Source organism: Rana temporaria, chromosome 4, assembly GCF_905171775.1.
Source record: "Rana temporaria chromosome 4, aRanTem1.1, whole genome shotgun sequence".
NCBI lineage: Eukaryota > Metazoa > Chordata > Amphibia > Anura > Ranidae > Rana > Rana temporaria.
Window position 1 is genome coordinate 217186034 of NC_053492.1, and position 21066 is coordinate 217207099.

Below are 21066 nucleotides of genomic sequence, written 5' to 3' on the forward strand. Positions count from 1 at the left end.
GGGTTACACATTACACCAAAAAAGTGTGGTGAAAAAAAAACAGTAGGCAGTTTTTGACAAGTCCTTTGTTAAAAAAAAAAAAGTCCCCTGATGTAGAATTACAAAGCCCGTCACCACTGTGATACCCTAAAAAAAAGCTCTGCTCCAGATGCTAGCTCCTGCCATCTGACAGCTCTGCCGCCTCCCGCCGCTAAATAAACTAAGTAGCAGTGCCGCCCAGTGATGTCTCAGGGCAGACCCACCCCATGTGATGTTGCCGACCCAGCATGCCCCAGTGATGGAGCTATATTGTTGCAATTAGCTCAATTGCATGTCCCATCCGCTCAGGTACCGTGTCCTAGGTTTTAAAGTTGCTCTATTTGGCCTTTTTATCTCCATGGCTTTTGTGGTCAAAATATATTCACTCTATAGATCTTACCCCTTTAAATACAGTTGCTAATCATTACTTCCATCTATGGTCACTTTATAAAGATACAATTGGCCTGGTTGTCACCGCCCTCTACCCCCCATTTAGCTACCTATTTGGGTGACCCATTGTTCCCACCTGCTTTTACCTCTCCTTTCTTTGGCTGCATTATGACCTCCTCCATTCAGAATTCTTTAAATTCTTTAAAAATTAGGCACTTTTTTTTACTGCATGTTACCTTTCAGGTATAGGGAGCCCAGGCTTGGTATTTGAGCGGATGTGTGATTCAACATCTAGGGATAGGGACACTATTTCTGTGCTATACAAGCTACTTAATGAACAGTAGCTAAGTCTTCTAAAATTCTAAATTGGGAAGCAGAAACTGGTCAAGACTTTTTGGCCAAGGATTGCATACGTGCGCTTGTTATATTGCTGTACTAGATGGTATTATACATCTGCTTTACTACACAAAATATATCCTATAGTTCCAAAATACTGCTTTAAGAGGTGTCCTGATAGGGGGAGACATCTCTATATATTTTGGAGCTGTAAAGCTCTTTAGCAATGTGCTTCTACTACAGTGGCTTGGATCATGGGGATTCCTTTGACCCTCACCTACTCCATGTGCTTGCACTTTGCTGGTTTACCAGATGTGTCCTACCCGTCAGAAACACACATTGTTTAGTGCCATTTATTGGGCCATTGCTTTAAACTGGTGTTTCCCTTTGGTTCTTTGGTCCCAGGTCATACAGTGTATGGAAGCGATAAAGTTGATGGAGAGGATTCACCACACTATCATGGACAATATGCATATATTCCATCATAAATGCATGTCCTGGTCCACTTACCAATAGAGAGCTTATTTTATATTAAAGTGAAACTTCTGCTCATTTGTCTCTTTCCCCATGCCATATTTGGTGCCTTTCAGGGGGGGAGTGGATATCTGCCTTTGACAAGTACCCTGTCCCCACTTCTAGGAGTCTGGGCCATGGTGCATTACATCAGCAGCTTGGCTCCCTCCTCCGTATGGGCAGTAAGGACCCCGCGTGAAGCCGAAATGCTACACTGCTGGGTTCCCTTACCCACAATGGCAGCTGCAGCACCAGAAGATGGAAACATCAGCTGCGGTGCTGACATCGTTGGACTCCTGGATAGGTAAATGTCCTATTATTAAAAGTCAGCAGCTGCAGTATGTGTAGCTGCTGGCTTTTAATTTTTGCAGGCATGGGCGGACCTCTTTTTTAATAATCAGCTAGCTAGCTATACTTTGTGCCAAACATCTGTACTTATTTGATTATTTTGTATATTTTACAATTGTTTGCAAGAATATACGGCTATTTGTTTTATTGTTCCTTATTGCTTCTTTTTTCCTTTTTGTACAATGTTGTAAGAGGCTCTATATTATGTCCTGATATTGTGGGTGTTCCAATTGTCTATGCCATTTCTCTTTTTTTTTTTTTGCCTCAATTTTGTTTGTACCTTTTCATTACTCTCATTCAAAAGTGTCTGAGTCTTTGGAAATGCTACACTTTAATTAATATTCCCACAATACCTGGTTTACATTATTATTTACGGCTGAGTGTAGATTCCAATGCCTGTGTTCACCTTTTTCTAAGTTAAGTGTATATGCAATTGACATCTACTTCTGCCCTGTCATTTACAGCTTAATAGAAAGCTAAAATATTACAGTCCGAGTAAGGGAATACTTGGAAAGGGTAAAGGAAAACATATTTCCTCCTGTCTGCCAAAGATGTATGGGATCAGGCTCCCAAGCCCCAGAATCTTTTGACAGGAGATCAAAGATGAGTTAGGGCCCATTCACAACACACTCCACTGCACCACAGCAATATGCAAAAATGTCTTAAAATGTTGAACCTAGTTTGCCATAACTCATTGATTCCTGATTGGTTTCCTGGCAGTTAGAATTTAATGATTGTGCACCAGAACAGGTTCTGAAAAGCCTGCTCTGGTCCCTGAACACCACAAACTAATGGTCACTAAAGCAACCGTGAGCTGACATCCTCTGCAGGGTAATGTGGCTGTGATGAAGCAGCCCACGAGCCACCAATCAGATGACATATCATATCACACAGTGTCAGGAAAAGTTAAGAGACATATGAATCCCCCACTAAAAGTATTGCAGCAATATCAGAAGTATGTCTAGACTCCTGATCCCCTTGTCACAAGCAACTGACAGCCCCTGTATGGAAAGGTGAAACAGGGTTATGTAGCAGCTGTGACGGGATGAATGTCTTTTCCCTGGAAGTTGCCAGATGACATTAGAGTCATTTTAACACTGTATGTGTCCCTCAAAAAAACATAAGACTCTGTAGTGGGATTGCATGCATACTGTTAAATAGGAGGGGTATCAATATAAAAAAAATAAAGTGAACCTCCCCCCCCCCCACACACACACACACAATACACTGTAAGTGCAAATATCAGATAAACATACTGGCCCGGATTCAGAAAGCACTTACGCCGACGTATCTTTATATACGCCGCATAAGTGCACAGATGCGCTGTCGTATCTATGCGCCTGATTCTTAAAGCTAGATACGCCTGAATTTTGGCTCCATCCGACCGACTTAAGTCTCCTACGCTGTCGTATCTTGGGCGCATATTTACGCTGGCCGCAAGGGGCGCTTCCATTGATTTACACGTCAAATATGTAAATTACCTAGATACGCCGATTCACGAACGTACCTACGCCCGTCGCTGTAATCTACGCGTTTACGTAAGGCGAACGTCAGACGTAAAGTTATTCCACCTAAATCAGGGGTAAGTCATGTTAGGGTATGGACGACGGAACAGCGGCGGAACAGCCGTCGTATTTTACGTCGTTTACGTAAGTCGTACGTGAATGGGGCTGGGCGTAGGTTACGTTCGAGTATATGCAATGTGATTCTGAGCATGCGCGCGCATGCGCAGTTCGTCCGGCCCTTCATTTACATTGGGTCACGCTTCATTATAATGGATCACGCCCACTACCTTCCTACTTTGAATTAGGCGGGCTTACGCCGGTCAATTTACATTACGCCGGCGCAAGTTTGGGAGCAAGTGCTTTGTGAATACTGTTCTTGCCTCACTGATTTACGTTGGCGTAGCGCATACTAGATGCACTAGGCCGGTCTAAAGATGCGCCGCTGTACGTGAATCCAGGCCACTGTGTGCAAACATATACTTTAATGGCTAATTAAATTTTTTTAAAAACTGTTTACAGTTTGGTTTCTTAGTTTACAAGTCTTGTTTTGCCATTGTACATATATTTTAAAGCAGTGAAGGAAGTGCCCTTCTTTAGGGGTCATTTTCTTTTTGTGTCATTTTTGTATCATCATTTTATTTGCAAAAAGTGCTTAGTAAGGTTCTTTTTTAACTTAAAGTAACACTAAAGGAAGAATTTTTTTTTTTTTAAATAACAAACATGTTATACTTACCTCCGCTGTGCAGTTTGTTTTGCACGGAGTGGCCCCGAATCCTGTCTTCTGGGGTCCCTCGGCGGCTGTCTCGGCTCCCCCTTGCAAAAGCTTTCCATGTTCATGCGAGCTCCCTCGCATGGTGGAAAACTTTTGCGAGCGCGCTCCCGTGATACAGCGGCGGGCATAGCCGCCGACTGTATCACTCGGCCCCACCCCCGGCGCGCCGCGTCATCCGATATGATTGACAACAGCGCCAGCCAATGGCTGCACTGCTATCAATCCGCCCAGCCTAGCCAATCAATGGCCAGGCTGGGAACCGAACAAGATGACAAGCACACGCCCGGGACTTTCGAACTGTGAGGTAAGTAAAACGGGGGTCGGGGGGGGTGGTGCTGTCAGATGTTTTGGGGGTGGTGCATAGGATGCATTAGGGTAAAAAAACATTTACCTTTACAACCCCTTTAATCTTAGAAAAAGGTGTATATTTATAAAATCCATGACACACATCCCATGTCAACTCCACTCTCATCAAAATATTGGTTCTGATGCAAGAGTCAAGGAATTCATAATCATACTGCCTTCACTTGTCAGGGTGTAAAAAGTATTCTACTTCTTTCTCACTGCAGTATAAAATTGTTGTTACATTGGGAAAAATTAAGCTATATATGATAAATGTAGCCCCTTCTCACTCAAACATTCTTTTGGTTAGAGACCTGTCACATTAAAGGACCAATAGAGCCATTTGTAAAGTTCAAGGAGACAGGGCCAAGATTCAGTTTGTAGGAAATTTTCATAAAACTTCAGCCTTTGCTCCTTTCACACTGGCGTAGTCCACCAGCGGATTCATAGTTACATAGTTACATAGTAGATGAGGTTGAAAAAAAGTCCAATAAGTGTGATTATATGTCAGTAGTACATTGTATATCCCTGTATGTTGTGGTCGTTCAGGTACTTATCTAATAGTTTTTTGAAACTATCGATGCTCCTTGCTGAGACCACTGCTTGTGGAAGGTAATTCCACATTTGTGCTGCTCTTACAGTAAAGAACCCTTTACGCAGTTTAAGGTTAAACCACTTTTCTTCTCATTTTAATGAGTGGCCACATGTCTTATGAATCTCTCTGCTGATCCCTGCTGAGCAGATGGATGTCTGGTCCGCGTCCACTCCGTTGATGCAGAGTGGACACAGACACAGCACACTGTATTGTATGGGCTGTCGGATGGTAATAGAACAGGACAGCAGACAGGACTGGATGTCGGAGGATGTCATCGAACACATGTCCATTGACATCCGTCGCTCCATAGAGAGCAATGGATGGTCCGATCGGGTCTGCCTGAAAAACTGACAGGCGGACACGATCGGTCTGTCTCTGTGAAAGTCGTCTCACCATTTTGGTTTTGACATGAACGTTTAAATAAAGAAATCATGTGTATGCATTTATTCTTTGAATACTCACCTCAAACTGAACAGGTTTAAAAAAAATAACAAATAAAACAAATTTGTTTAAACTACATAAAAATTCTTATTTAACACAGCTGTAAATGAAATGATTAATCTTTGAATTGGGGAAAAATGTACTATAGAATGAGGAACTTACCATCTGATGTTTCAACACACAGTTGTAACCCCAGATTGTTCTGTGGATTAATCACCCAGTGGTTACTGGTCACTGTAATATCAAACACCAGCCAACCAACTTCAAAGGCAGGTACTCTCTGAGTATCTAACAAAAAGAGGTCTGCATCTCTGAAAAAAAACAAAAAACAAAAAAAACATTTAATAAATAAATACACATTTATAATACTCACTGAGATGTGAGTACAATACACCATCCTTTGTACATCATCAGTTTTAAGGGTTTAAGACACATCACAATAAGTTAGTACAAGATACCCCATTACATAGAAAGGCTTTCAATAGTGTGTTCATCATCTGAGGCCCCGTACACACGACCGTTTTCCTTGACAGAATCCATCAAGAAACTTGGTGGCAGAGCTTTTTTGCAGAGGAAAACGGTCGTGTGTATGTTTTTCGTCGAGAAAACTGTCGTGGAACTCGACAAGAAAAAAAGAGAACTTCTATTTTCTATTTTTCCTCGTCGGGAGTTTCAATTTGCTCGTCGTGTTTAGGATAGAGAGAGATAAAAGGAAAAGAAAAAGAGTGGTACATCCTAAAATGTACCATAAGGGGTTTTAATACTGTACGAATGGAAGGGACTCAGGGAGTGCTAAATGCCCTTGGGTTACGGGTGCATATTACTTGTCTTGTTAGGGGTCCCCACAACTTGGGAAATTTTATCAAGGGGTCACGGCACTAGTATGGTTGAGAACCACTGCTCTAGTAGATAGTGGGGTAGATTTACTATGGACAAATAGACTGTGCACTCATTTTCCTTGGTAAATGTAAATGTAGTGAAGCTTCACTTTGTAATGGATATCCAATCAGGTGCAAGGAAAATAAAAAACATAATTTTTGCTTGCACATAATTGGATGAGGTAAGTCAGCAAAGCGTTACCACATTTACTAAGCTCTGTGGAAAATGAACACAACTGTACTTGCAAAACTATTTGCGTATAGTAGATCCACCTCCTTAACTTGAAACCCTGAAACCCCAATACATATTTTGTTTTAATATTGAAAATCATTTAATGTTCAGTACAGCTTATGTAAGATTGCGTCTGATTTTCTAACCACATGGGGCACCGATAGCACTGCTTAGATTGTTGTCTTAATTGAATATACATTCATTCATTCAAGTAATCAGAGAATCATTGTCAACATATGGAGAATATATTAGTCAGGAGAACCCGACAGTGGCTACAAAAGGAGATAGCTGCTAATGCCTCTTGCCCTCCATTAAGTCTAGGCATTTCTGGAACCTATTTTTCAGGTCTGTTCAAAATTACATGCAAATAGGTCATGAAAATAAATCCAAACCAACCACAAGTTTAGCAACAACTTATAGGATTAAAACTTTCCAAAGCTCATAGTGCTATTTTTATACACTGTATTAAGTTAGGAAATATAAAAAAAAAAGTTAATGTAATATATTTCTAAATATTGCAAGGGATGGATTATATTTAGCACACCATAACCAAAATTTACCCTATTCCGGTCTTATTAAAATACCAGCTGTAATTCATAATCTATCATTTTAGTAAAAACATTCCGACCATGACCTAGACCTGATAAGAAAGATTCACATAGTTATTAAATAAAAATATGCAATTATAAACACATTTCTAGATTTAAAAAAATGTAAACAAAGCCGACGATTTACTTTTCTAACTCTCATTAAAAAAGTGATTGTTTTACAAATGCATAACATTCAGGCCAGAGAATGTCTAAGACATAAACACACCTCATAGAGGGTCACTAAGCTTCTCCAAGTAAGATATTACATAGTAAAGTCATGCAATCCATTTCAAATTCTAAACTGACCCAATATATTTTTCTTTAACCACTTAAGCCCTGGACCATTTCGCTGGCCAAAGACCAGATCACTTTTTGCGATTTGGCACTGTGTCGCTTTAACGGACAATTGCGTGGTTGTGCGATGTAACTCCCAAACACAATTGACGTCCTTTTTTCCCACAAATAGAGCTTTCTTTTGGTGGTATTTGATCCCCTCTGTGTTTTTTTTTTTTGCGCTATAAAAAAAAATAGAGCGACAATTTTGAAAAAGTTGCAATATTTTTTACTTTCTGCTATAATAAATATCCCCAAAAAATATATAAAAAAAAAACGTTTTCCTCAGTTTAGGCCGATACGTATTCTTCTACATATTTTTGGTAAAAAAAATCGCAATAAGCGTATATTGATTGAATTTTTGACACATTTTTGAGACCATTCTTCCTCACTGTGACACGATCATGGGATCCGCGGTCGAAGTCACGGAGCTCGCAGAGGGCGCGCACGCGCGTCCACAATGCCGCTTCTTAAAGGGAACGTATATATATATACATCCTTTTGAGCAGTCGTGCCATTCTGCCGACGTATATCATCGTGCAACGGTCGGAAAGCGGTTAAACTGGATGGTGCACATGCATATATAATTACTATTTGAAACCAAACCCAACAATCATCTAATATCTATGATGAGTATGGTACTTCCCACAAAATTGTATAAAAATCACAGTATAAAACCTTTTGGTAAAAAATCTATGATAAAGGAGGTAACTCAAACTCACCTCGTTAACCCACAAATGATTTGCATGCAACTTATAGTATCTATCTGTAGGTTTAAGTCATGTTTCTACCATTTAATTCCTCTTAAATAAAATGTGTTAAAGTTCTTGCAAAATTGTGAGATCCTTGCCTGCCTTTGATGTGTAGATACAAAATAATATCATAAAAATGTACTTTATAAAATTGGGCGATAAGTGCAAGAGGTTCAGATTTGCATAATCACATGAGCATTCCCAGTGTTATAAAAAGAAGAATATTTCCCATTTCTAGACAAGCAACATTCTTTACAAGTATATGATTAAACCCCCTCCTACGCCTCCCCTCTCCCATTCAGCAGTTTATGTGAACCTGTACCTAGACTATGGACACTAAAATATTTATATGTTCTAAACAAGCAGTAAACCACTTAAAAACCCTCATTCACCTCTGTAGCTTTGGGTGATGCAGAAAAATTGATTTTCAAAAATCACAGCAGAGACACTGAAACCTTAGCTTTTTCCCATTATGATTATAATGTTGCATAAGAATCTTGGCAATCTACCAGCCTAATGTAATATTACGCATTTCACACAGCAGGCATTTCTAAGCTGCTAGGAACTGAATAAAACCCAGCTTTAAAGTCCTTGTTGTGATCTTTGAGGATCTTTGAAATTAAATATTTTACCGTACATGCAGTAAGAAAGGTTTAAGGACATATTGGGTTAATGCTCTTTTACTGTCACCCACTCCCCATTCCAGTCTTGGGTCTGCTCCTTTGTCCGTGGCTGTTATGTTGGCACTGTAGCCAATCCTAGAACAGACACTGTCTTTAAGCGTTTGTATAGACAAAGTTTAAAATCATAAACTTGTTTCCACTATGTATTTGAATTATTTTTACTCTTATTAATCTGAACGATCTTGACGTTTGCAAACTTACTTTGTGAGGAGCCAAACACATTTACTTCCTTCAAATCTGTGATACACATTCACTATGTCATGTAAGTAGGTATTCCTGTGTAACAGAATTCACAGAGCCTGCCTTGTGAGCTAAAGAGGTGCTGACAGGAGGTGTTTCAGAAAGAGGAGTTATTACAAGAATCATTACATAAAGGCAGCAAGGTACCATTGGATATGTAGTCCTTAGAAACACAAAGTAAACAGCAGAGCATAAGATGCAAGAAATGCAGGGAATCCAGGAAGTTGTAGAGAGGAAAGACCAGTAGACAGGCAGCGCTCACAACATGAAGTTGTATTGCTATTATCATGCTGATTTTATAAAATTAAAGTGTATGCTGTGACTATAGATCTCCTTTAAAGAGCCATCTGGCATAATGTTCAGCATTTGAGCAATGTTTCTTCTGGGGAACCCAACCCAGAAAAAGTAATTGAGAGTTAGGCTACAGGGCTTTAGGGAGGGGCTGGCTATGAAGCTGTGTAGACACTGATGAGCTGAGCTCTGAGCAGACCAGACAGCCCCACCACACCTGATGATCTTCGAAGAGCTGCAGGGGGAAAACAAACTATATGTTGACATGTAGGAAATCTGAGGCTGATGTACTGGTGTCCCCGCACAGCAAGACGTGCGGGGCATTTTTTTAAGTGGCTTTGCCAGCTGCCTCGGTTATGGCACCACCGAAAGCAACATCAAAGGGAACACAAAAAAAGAGCAAGGTGTACCTCCTCCACAAAGTCCAGCTACAACAGAGCATCTAGAGCAAAAATCTTTATCACCTACTTCCACACATGCATGGCCGCTTGTTGCCTCAAAAGCAGCAGGGGCTGAGCTACTGAGTGAGTTTGAGCCTACAATGTCAGACTATGAGATTTGATCCATGCTTAAAGCTCTGCCAACAAAAGACATGAACTCTTGGGCTTCTGAAATCAAAGAAGAATTAAGGTGGAGGTAGACACAATCAAACAACAGATGGCTGGTATATTATCCACAATAGAAAGTCGATCTAATACCTCAGCACAACTTACCATGTGTTTGGATATAATAGAGAAGACGCAAGTACAAAATCAACAAGCTATGACAGCAATCCAGCTGAAAATGGAGGGCGCAGAAAACCACTCTAGAAGGAATAACATAAAAGTGTGTGGTATTTCTGAAGAGGTTCCAGGTCCAGATTTATATGCAACAGTTACTGTAATTTTTAACAAAATAATAGAGAGACCCACAGATAATCTCATTGAACCGGACAGGGTACACTGGGTGGCTGGACCTAGAAATCCTTCTGCTGATCGCCCCCGTAATGTGCTTTACACAGAGCATTACTATCGCATAAGAGAGGATATCCTAAGAAGAGCTTGGTGAATGTGATCGGTAGAAAAGAATGGAGTGCAGGTTACCATCTTGCCTGATATATCTAAAATCACACTTGCTATGCAAAGAATATGGATGAGCCTGATGTTCGAGTCGAACATAAGTTTGACTCGAACATCAGGTGTTCGCCCGTTTGCCGAATTTAGAACATTATGGGGCGCCCGAGGAACACCCTATAATGAACTGCAGGATCGTCAATGCACTGGGAGATCGCAGTGCTTTGGCCAATCAAAGCATGTTCTGCTATGAGAGCCATGATTCATGGCTCAGGGGGATAAGTCCACGCCCCACACTACGTAAGGTGCTTACACGGCGGCTGTACATAGTGTAATGAATGAGAGCAGCAAAATTAAATTTCTAAAGGAAAAAAAATCCATTTAAATCTGCTTGCGGCTGTAATGGATTTTGAAGGGCCTGGTGTGGATTTTGGGGGGGACCCCATGCCATTTTTTTTTATTTTGGAGCAGGGTTCCCCTTTATATTCATACCAGACCCAAAGGGCCTGGTAATGGACTGGGGGGGGGGGGGCTTACGCCGTTTTTTTATGATTTTTGTCTATATTGCTGGGATCTGACAATACATTACAGCCGCAAGCAGTTTTACATTAAATTTTTTCTTTTACATATGTAATTTTGCTGTGATTATGTTATGAACATGGGAAAGTTGTGCTACTTTACATGCAGACTAAGGACACCTCCAGGCATAATATTTAAAGGAATATTTCGTTTTTTTTGTTTCACATTATGCATTATTAAAATCACTGCTCCCGAAAAAACTTCAGTTTTTAAAACTTTTTTGCATTGATACATGTCCCCTGGCTGTTTTTAACACATTTTATGGCAATAACTTGCATATAAACCTTTAAAATGAGCACTTTTGATTTTTCGTGTCCCATAGACTTTGAAGTGGAGTTCCACCCAAAAATGTAACTTCCACTTTTTGGAATCCTCCCCCCCCCCTCCGGTGTCACATTTGGCACCTTTCATGGGGAAGGGGGGAGCAGATACCTGTGTAATACAGGTATTTGCTTCCACTTTCTGGCATAGATCACCACGTGATCGTGGTGACCTACGCCACTTCCACCGCCTATTCTGTCCTCCCCCGCTATCTTCTGGGACACAGGTCACAGAAGACAGCAGGGACCAGTGAGGATGCGCAGCCTGACTCGCGAATGCGCAGTAGGAAGTGAAGCCACAAGGCATGTTCTGCTGCGAACCAAACCGGGGGAGGGATGTATGGCTCATCCCTAGCGAAGAATAGTGAAACCAATTCTTCACTATATAAAGACCCATGGGGCGACCTACAGTTGGGTTCACCAATTTGAGATTTGAGTAAGAAAGCAAGGCAAATTTTTTCAATTATCAAATTTGTATAAGCTGCTGGCTCTGTTCCATTCCTTGGCGCTGGAGCTATTGAAGTGCCCCACTGGTTGGCCCCTCTTAAGGAGATTGACTTTTGTTTATCTAAGAGAGGACAACCACATAGGTGAAGACCTGGTGGGCCTTAGTAAGTGAAGTCTTTTTATTACATTAAAGACATTTTATTACATTATTTTGTATCCTCCAATTTTGATTCTCTTTTTTTGGAGCAATGATATTGGGGATATGAATCTCTCCCAAAGATTATATTAATCTGAGACTTCCAGTGTGTATGCATACATCTATTATTGGACTGACCACCTATGCAAGGCTTTCTTTAAAACATTTTTTGTTTTGTTTTTTGTTGTGTGTTTTTTTTCTTTCCCCCATCTACCCTCTTCTCTTAAGTTTCTGTCGCATTGGGAGGGAAAAGACTCTCAATGACCCTTGCACCCCTGTGCTTCCATAGATTTGTGCAGCCCTGGGCATCATTTGATCCTTGAATCCAGGGTCTTTAGTGACCCTTGCACCCCAGTGCTCCCTGAGACTCCTGTACATCCTGTGACCATTTTATTCTGAGTCTCCAGTGATCCTTGTTCATCAGTGATTCCACAGACCTCTGTACCTCCTGTGCACACATTCCAATATAATGCTTTCAGAGACTCCTGAACCCCTGTGCATTCAGTGACCTATGCAACTCATTGATTCTAGAGTATTCAGTGCATGCATGAGTGTGTCCAAGGGCTGCAACCTATAATCTATTCTGCAGCAAAGATTCACATCCCTCACAGAGTGCTTTGATGAATATCAGGCAGTTTCTTTAGACCCTGCATCTCAGACCATCTTAGGACTTATATTTTCATTATAAGTGTAGTCACTATCAGTCCAATACTCCTGAGCATTAATTTTCACACCGAGTCTCCTCAGCATCCAATGCCACTCCTAATTCTCTGAGCATTCCACTTAACTGCAAATCTTGTGTACCCAGAGGGCCTACTGCTTTCAATGTTACTACCTTCTTTGGGAACCAGTATTACACTGTATCTCTATATGCCTTAGATGCATTGGTTCATGTTTAAAATTAGCCCTAATATGTGTATGAATGCATGTAGGTTAGGGACCTTAGAATGTAAGCTTCTTGAGGACCGGCAATGGTGTGAATGAGCAATAGCAAAAGAATTGTGTAAATTGTAGGCACTATATAAATACATGCTTAAATTAATATTAGACCAGAAAATGGATAGATCTACTATCTAGACTCCCCTCCTCATAGGCCTCTGTAAGATGTGCTGCTAAGTTTGAGTTTGTGGAATTTCAAATAGGATCCTCTGAGCCCTCAGTGAATCAAACACAGACAGATTTGTGCATGTCTACTGCCTAATGAAATATTAGCTAAACTATTAAGACTTAAAGTGTGACTCCACTTTTGTTGGAAAAAACAAAATGTCCTCTTGATCTTTATACATGGCAAGGATTTTCATAAATATTGTGGCAGATTCCTAACTTTCCTGTTTTGATAAGAAAGTTGTTTGTTTTACCAAGTCCTTTCCAGGATGATCCCTGCATAGTATAGCAGTGGCCAAAAGTTTTGAGAATGAACCAAATATAAATTTTAACAAAATCTGCTGATTCAGTGTTTTTAGACCTTTTTGTCAGATGTTACTATGGTAAAGTGAAGTTCACCCTGGCATGCTGTCAATCAACCGCTGGACCACATCCTTACTGATAACAGCTCATTCTTGCATAATCAATGCTTGAATTTTAGTTTTTTTTTTTTGGTTCACCCGCCTCTTGAGGATTGACTACAAGTTCTCAGTGGAATTAAGGTCTGGGGAGTTTCCTGGCCATGGACCCAAAATGTAGATATTTTGTTCCCCAGGCCACTTAGTTATCACTTTAACCTTATGGCAAGGTGCTTCATCATGCTGGAAAAGGCATTGTCACCAAACTGTTCTTGGATGGCTCTCGAAGAATGTTTTTGTGCCATGTTTTATTCGTGGCTGTGTTCTTAGACACAATTGTGAGTGAGTCTCAGGACGCTTTACAGTTGGCATGACACAGGACTGATGGTAACGCTTGTCTCCTCTGGACAACGTTTTTTCCGGATGCCCCAAGCAATCGGAAATTAGATTTGCCAGAGAAAATCACTTTACCCCAGGCTCAGCAGACTAATACCTGTACTTTTTGCAGAATATCAGTCTGTCCCTGATGTTTTTCCTGGAAAGAAGTAGCTTCTTGCTGCCCTTCTTGACACCAGGCCATATTCCAAAAGTCTTCGCCTCACTGTGTGTGTAGAAGCACTCATACCTGCCTGCTGCCGTTTCTGAGCAAGCTCTGCACTGGAGGTGCCCCCATCCCACAGCTGAATCAACTGTAGTAGATGGTCCTGGTGCTTGCTAGGCTTTCTTGGGTGCACTGAAGCCTTCTTTACAAATGCAGTGGAAAAGTTTTTTATGGGATTACGTTAATTTTCATGGCAAAGAGAGACTTTGCAATTAATCGCAATTCATCTGATCACTCGTCATAACATTCTGGAGTATATGCAAATTGACATTGAAAAAACTAAAGCAGTAGACTTTGTGAAAATATATATTTGCATCATTCTCAAAATTTTTGGCCATAGCTGTAGAGCCTGATTTATTACAATCACCTGATGCATTCGTAGTGTTCTGATGAGGAAAGCTACATGGTCTGTATCTCTTTAAAAATAGCTAACACTTAAATTGTATTCCTGTTGCAGGAAATGCCCCAAACATAACTTGTATCTTAATGCAGATGTAGGAGAAAAACAATCAGAGAAGCAGGAAATACAATTTCCTTTTTCATCCTGTACATCAAAAGTGTACAATGCACCTCCACGTTGCCATATTGCATTCAACATTTTTAATAGTTTTAGAAAAACGACAGCATCCACAGATTAACATATAAAGGCAGTTTTTTTTTATTTTTATAACATTTACCACTTCCCGTTGGAAGGCCGTCATACGACATCCTTAGGTTGAAGTGGTGCTATCTTGATAATGCCTGCAGCTACATGCATCATTCAGATACTGTATCTTTGTTTTCAGTCAGCTATTCACTATCTTGTAAAAGCCATTCTAGAGGCTCAGAAGCCTTTCCCGGATCTCCCAGTGGCAGCAGATTACTATAGAGCTGACCAGGGACCAAATGCTCCCCAGCCATCTCTATGATCTTGGGAGGCCGGAAGCGACATCATGACGTCACTTCAGGCACTGGAAGATATAAACACTGTCAGTTTTGTTCCCTGGAAAGCAGAGATTGATTTTTTTATCTCAGGCTATGTACACACGACCAAGGAACTCGTCGGGCGAAACACATCGTTTTCCTCGTCGAGTTCCTTGTTAGGCTTGTGGAGGAACTCGACAAGCTTGCTTTGCGTACACACTGTCAAGACAAAATCTCCTCATTCTCAAACGCTGTGAATTACAACACATACAACTGCAGGGGAAGTTCAAGTCCACTTGCACAACTCTTGGGGCTGCTTTTGCTAATCTCATGAGTTTGCGTGTAAAGTAAAAGTTTGGTAAGAGACGATTTGCACTTTACAGTCTGTTACAGCTTGAAAAATGAGTTTTCTCCATTACAAATGCAACTTTTACTCCCGTCTCATACTTTATTCTGAGCAAGCGCGGGTTCCTTAGCATACACACGCTCGAGTTTGTCATCGAAAACCAGCCCGACGAGGAACTCGACGAGCAAATTGAGACTGCCGTCGAGGAAAAAGAGAACTTGCTCTCTTTTTTGCTCGTCAAGTTCCTCGACAGTTTCCTCGATGAAAAATGTACACACGACCGGTTTCCTCAGCAAAAAAGCTCTCCCACCGAGTTTCTTGATGGAATCTGCCGAGTAAACCGGTCGTGTGTACGAGGCCTTAATGCTTTCCAGGGTAGAGGAGATATCTGGGGTCTTATATAAAAAAAAATTTAAACATCCCTGTGCCCTTGTGCTCACACGCAGGAGCAAACACATACGTAGTTCACGCCCACATATGTAAATGACACTCGGACTGCACGTGAGGTATCACTGCAAATTTTAGAGTGAGAACAATAATTCTAGCACTAGACTTCTTCTGTAGCTCAAGACTGGCAACCTGTAAAAAAATGTAATCATCGCCTATGAAGGTTTGCAAATACTGTCGTTTTGCTTCATTTCTTGAATGTATGCAATTCTAAAGCGTGACATGTTTGGTATCTATTTACTCGGTGTAACATCATCTATTATATTTTACAAAACAAATGGGTTATCTACTGTATGGTGTTTTTTTTTAATTAAAATTCATTAAAGTGTATTTTTTCCCGAAATTTTTGGAAAAAATTGCAACGACCACCATTTTATTATTTCGGGTCTTTGATTAAAAATATATATATATATATATATATATATATATATATATATATATATATATATATATATATATCTATTTATATATCTATCTATATATCTTTATCTATCTATATATCTATCTATTTTATATATATATACATATATATATATATATATATATATATATATATATATATATATATATATATATATAAAATGTTTGGAGGTTATGAGAATTTTCTTAGCAAAAGGATTGTGATTTTTACATGTAGGGGAGAAATACTGGGATTGGCCGAATGCAAAGTTGTTAAATTACAGATTGGCTTGTGTAGTAATTTTACATGCTATAATAATTTTTTAATGGATGTGGAGTTATTCTTTAACAAATACATTAAGAATAGCCTATACTTAGTATATTTGTAATTTTTAAAGTCAGTAATAACTCTTTAGGAAATTAAAGATTATAGGTTGATTTACTAAAGGCAAATAAGCTGTTCACTCTAATAGGAAAGTTGCATGTTGTAAGGTAACTTCCCCAGAGTCCAATGAATGTAGTGAAATTTCACTTTGCAAAGACAGCATTTTTCTTGCATTTGATTGCATGAAGAAAGTCAGCAGAGCTTCACCGCAATCACTAAACTCTGGGAAAAATTCCTTGCAAAGTAAAAAGTCTATTTTCCTTTAGTAAATCAACCCCTATGACTTAAATCTAGACCTCTAAGGCCCCGTACACACGGCCGAGGAACTCGACATGCCAAACACATCGAGTTCCTCGGCCAGTTCAGCCCTGAAGCCGCCGAGGACCTCGGCGGGCCGAGAGCTCCCATAGAACAACGAGGAAATAGAGAACATGTTCTCTATTTCCTCGCCGAGGTCCTCGTCGGCTTCCTCGGCCGAAAGTGTACACATGGCCGGGTTTCTGGGCAGAATTCAGCCAGAAACTCGGTCGGAAGCTGAATTCTGCCGAGGAAACTGGTCGTGTGTACGGGGCCTCAGTCTTCTAGAAGAAAGTACAAAGTAATCTTAATTCATTTAGATGGTGTGTAGAGTGGTATTAAACAGCCAGATAAGCGCCTGGATGAACTATCTATGCTTCCTTATTAAACATATCCTACCTTACATTCTTCCAGTAGCATCAAAAATGAAATCTCACTGGCACCTATGAGTAGCCCAGAACATTTAATATAGCAGCAGCTGCCATGGTAAACTGCTTTTGTTGTATCTATGTCTGCCTAAAAATAAAACTTGCGGGTGCTGCAGAATAAAACGTTATCTGGTTGTAAGCCAACCACTTAATCCAAAGTAGCAATTGAAAAGTCAAACAGAAGCTGGGATTGAATTCTTAGTTTACTCAAGATCTTTCCAAGTATATACTCCTGTTACCTAAAATATGCAAACTTTTGACCTGAATATATAAAAAAAAAGAAAACCATATAGAAATGACTTGCACAAGAACAGAAAAGAAGGATAGCCTGTGGTTTGAGAACTGCAATCTTGCAAAGCTATTGCATAGAGAAGAATGCTATAGAAGGTTGAATTAAATGAACGGTAAACCTGAAACAAAACGTTACTTTACTCAAGATAACTATTACCATTTACAAAAATGCACCCATATATGCACATATTGATTTAACTGAGAACAATTTACTATGAGGACTACTGTTTTTGTAATTTGCCATCTTGCCTTATATCCTGGGTATGCATGCAGCTCACATGGAGAATCAGAATTTCACAGCATTCTGCATTTCACTTTAAAGCACATGTGGTCCACATCTTCGCCATGATGGAGAAGGATGCAATGTGAATGGGGCCACTGGTCCACACATCCCCAGGGCCTCCACCCAAATCATCCCTTACCACCTGTCATGCTAGAGGAGGAGCCTGGATGGATCTCCTGTACCTCCCCCCGATCAGCCCGAAGCACTCAGAGGCTGAGAGCCAAGGGAGCCAGATCTGGCTGAACAGGAGGAAGAGCCCGGGGATGACCCTGACAGAGGAGGATTAGGAGCTAAAGAGGCTGGAGAACCGACTTCCCTGGGAACTGCTGGAGGACCTAAGGATGGCTGCAGAACAGTAATACCCGCTGACTGGCAGTGCTGGTGAGTCAGAGGATCCTTGGGGCACTGCCACTAAGGGGATCAATTACTGAATAAAGGCGTCAAGTAAAAGAACCTGATCACTAACACTTCTTGTATGTTTTACAATGTCATTGCATTTTCAAAAATAGTTTTCAGTCTTTTTTTCTGCAGCTTTCATATGTATAACACCTTATGATGTAGCCATAAAAGTCAGGACATCCTATTGGGCTACATTCAGATAGCAGCAACCAGGGTCAGCCTTGGAGGAATCATTACAGTATTGCTGGCAGTTGTAAATGTGTGTAAACAGAGGCAACTGTAAACAGCAGTGACTGTCATGTCCGGACTGGCCGTAGGGCACACCGGGCATTTGGTTTAAAAAAAATTAAGAAAAATGGGCTGCTCAGTCTAAAATGCCTGAGTGTGGCTGTAAAGTCCTGATATTGCTTGAGAGCTCATGCCTCTTACTATGGTAGAGCTAAGATTTTACAAGGTCACCGCCCATAACATATTGCAATCCACTTTACAGAGCATAAAGCCATGGTGAAAAATAAATATTTATTCACAGGGTCCATTATATTATACATTCTACCTTACCAAGCATTTAGCCCACAATATCTTCACAATAGTATAGTCACACCAGCATTCCCCTTCACTATAATCACAATAATATCACCAAAGTATTTCTCATAGTGTTCCAGTTATTTGGTACACAATGTCAATTTTACAGTTCACTGGGCTTACAGCAAATATGTATTTAAAATGAACTTTGTTCTAAGTTCCTCCACTGTACTTTCAGGTTGGAGAGACATGCAATATAACGGCAAGAGCGTTTGATGGATATCCTGCTGCAAACCAGCCCCCGGATGAAATCCTAAATGAAATTTAAACCAACTGCTATTGTTACATTGTTTTCTGGTAAGTGTTTGTGTCAAAGGGGAGCGTTATTCACCAAATGTGTCTTTGGTGATGTTACTCTTCTAAAGGCACTTTCACTTGTGTGAATAATAGACTTCATCTGTTCACAAGTCACCACCAAGGTTTTTTATGTAATGTAAATGTTATTGAAGGCGCGCTACTACAGTGTTTTAAAGTTTTTACCAAATATATTTATAGCACCCTCCTAGTTTGTTTGGCTCCCCTGTAATCAGTGGAGCAGATGTTGATTGATTTTGGCTGTTCTTGATCTCACAAGCTGCATATTTGATTGTTATCCTCTGCTTTCTGGAGGCTTCTGGAACATATGAGGTTGGGAAAGGCAAATGGGCAGCCTGAATATATATTGTGCTGCAGCCAGTCCCTGGGAGATGGGTCTAGCAGGTGGCTGCAGAGTAGATAAATAGCATTAGACTTGGAGCATTGGTATTTTTTTTTCTACTGGAGGAGTTTTTTCCAGACTTGAGGGGCCTTGTTCCTCTGGGCAAACTGTTGGAGTTTGCATGTTTATACAGGTCCCAACTAAGGCATATCTGGGAGATTACTTCTAAGTACTCCTTTTCTGATGATGATCAAAATAAAGATTTCACCTAAGGACCTGGTTTGGAGAGCTCACTGAAGAGTGTCCAGTGGATATTGGAAAGTGCCTGGCTGCCCTGGACCATTGTGAGCATTAACCTCTCCCCCACTAAAGAGTATCCAGTGAATATTGGAAGGAGGCATCAGATGATCCTGTGACATTGTGAGTACTGACCTGAGTTCAGGGCCTAGTGACTGTGTGCTGTTTCCTTTGAATGGAAGAACCAATGGCAGTTCTGACTAAGATAGTTTTTCAAAAGCTTGTTCCTGCATAGAGACTGTTTAGGGAGACTTTGCAAAATAGAGTGTACAAATATTCAGTAAATTTGAAGTATCATAAATCACCCTACATTCAATCTGAATTCTTCAGCAATAAAAATCCTAAAAATACATCCCCTAGACCAGGGGTGCCCAACCAGTGGCCCGGGGGCCACATGTGGCCCGCGGAGCCCTCTGATGTGGCCCACGACCACCTGGTCTGGAATGGCTGGTTGGCAAGCCCATATTGCAGGTTGCCAACCTGCTATCCCAGAGCATCAGTGTTGTGAAGGAAGCCGGCGGTAGAGGAAGCAAGCGGCTTTTCAAAAAGTGCACCACACCTGCAGAATATAATAGACATCTATGGCAAAGTGCAGCTAACCGATGGGAAAACCACAGGTACACTGCGCCACACCCACGGTGTTGGTAGACCGCAGACCATCAGTGTAAAAGCAGCCTTAGGCCCCTTTCACGCGATCGGTCCGACCCAATCGGACCCACCATTCACCTCTGTAGATTAGCAGATGTAAACAGACTTTTGTTCATTTACACCTGCCTACCTCCAATCCGATCTGCTAAAAAAAAAACAGAAGTGGATCCATCTACTTCTATCTGATTGGATCAGAGGTAGAGTAGATTGGGCTGTGTCTGTGTCTGCTTTACATGTGCAGACTGGACACAGACCTGTCATCTGCCCACTCTGTTCATTGTGACCCACGACTAATTACTAAGTCGCTTAAGTGGCCCCTGGCCTTCGAAAGGTTGGGCACCCCTGCCCTAGACTGATTAATGTGCCAAGGTTGCCTCTGCACTAATCTTGAGAAAAAAACAGTTAAATTACAGCATATTCTTTGGGGGTAATTATTTTCATCAAATAATTATTTTAGCTATATGAATCTCTTGTTTTCACCACAATAAAATACAGCTAAGTTATGGTCAGCCCCACCATTACCCTATCATGACTAACATAAACACAACCTGCTGCCTACCCAGGATTATGTTTAACTCCTCTTATTCTTACATGGAATGACAGCCATCTACATGTCTTTGCCAACACACTGACCCAAGGACAGACACGTATTCACAATCCCTGCAAACAAATGGCCACATACATTGACAGGCACCCATATTTCCTCCACATTGACACTTGCATGTTGTACCCAAGCTTCCCTTCCCCAGCATGATAACCACCTACTAA

At 40.8% G+C, this 21066-nt stretch overlaps 1 protein-coding gene across 1 annotated transcript in view; it reads right to left on the reverse strand.

Annotated features, from left to right (window-relative positions):
• Nucleotides 1-21066, reverse strand: part of BMP5 (bone morphogenetic protein 5) — a 182705-nt gene that overhangs the window by 26493 nt on the left and 135146 nt on the right. Inside the window, exon 3 of the mRNA XM_040349852.1 lies at nt 5423-5571. Within this exon, the coding sequence (XP_040205786.1) occupies nt 5423-5571 (149 nt within the window). The remainder of the gene's footprint in view (nt 1-5422; nt 5572-21066) is intronic.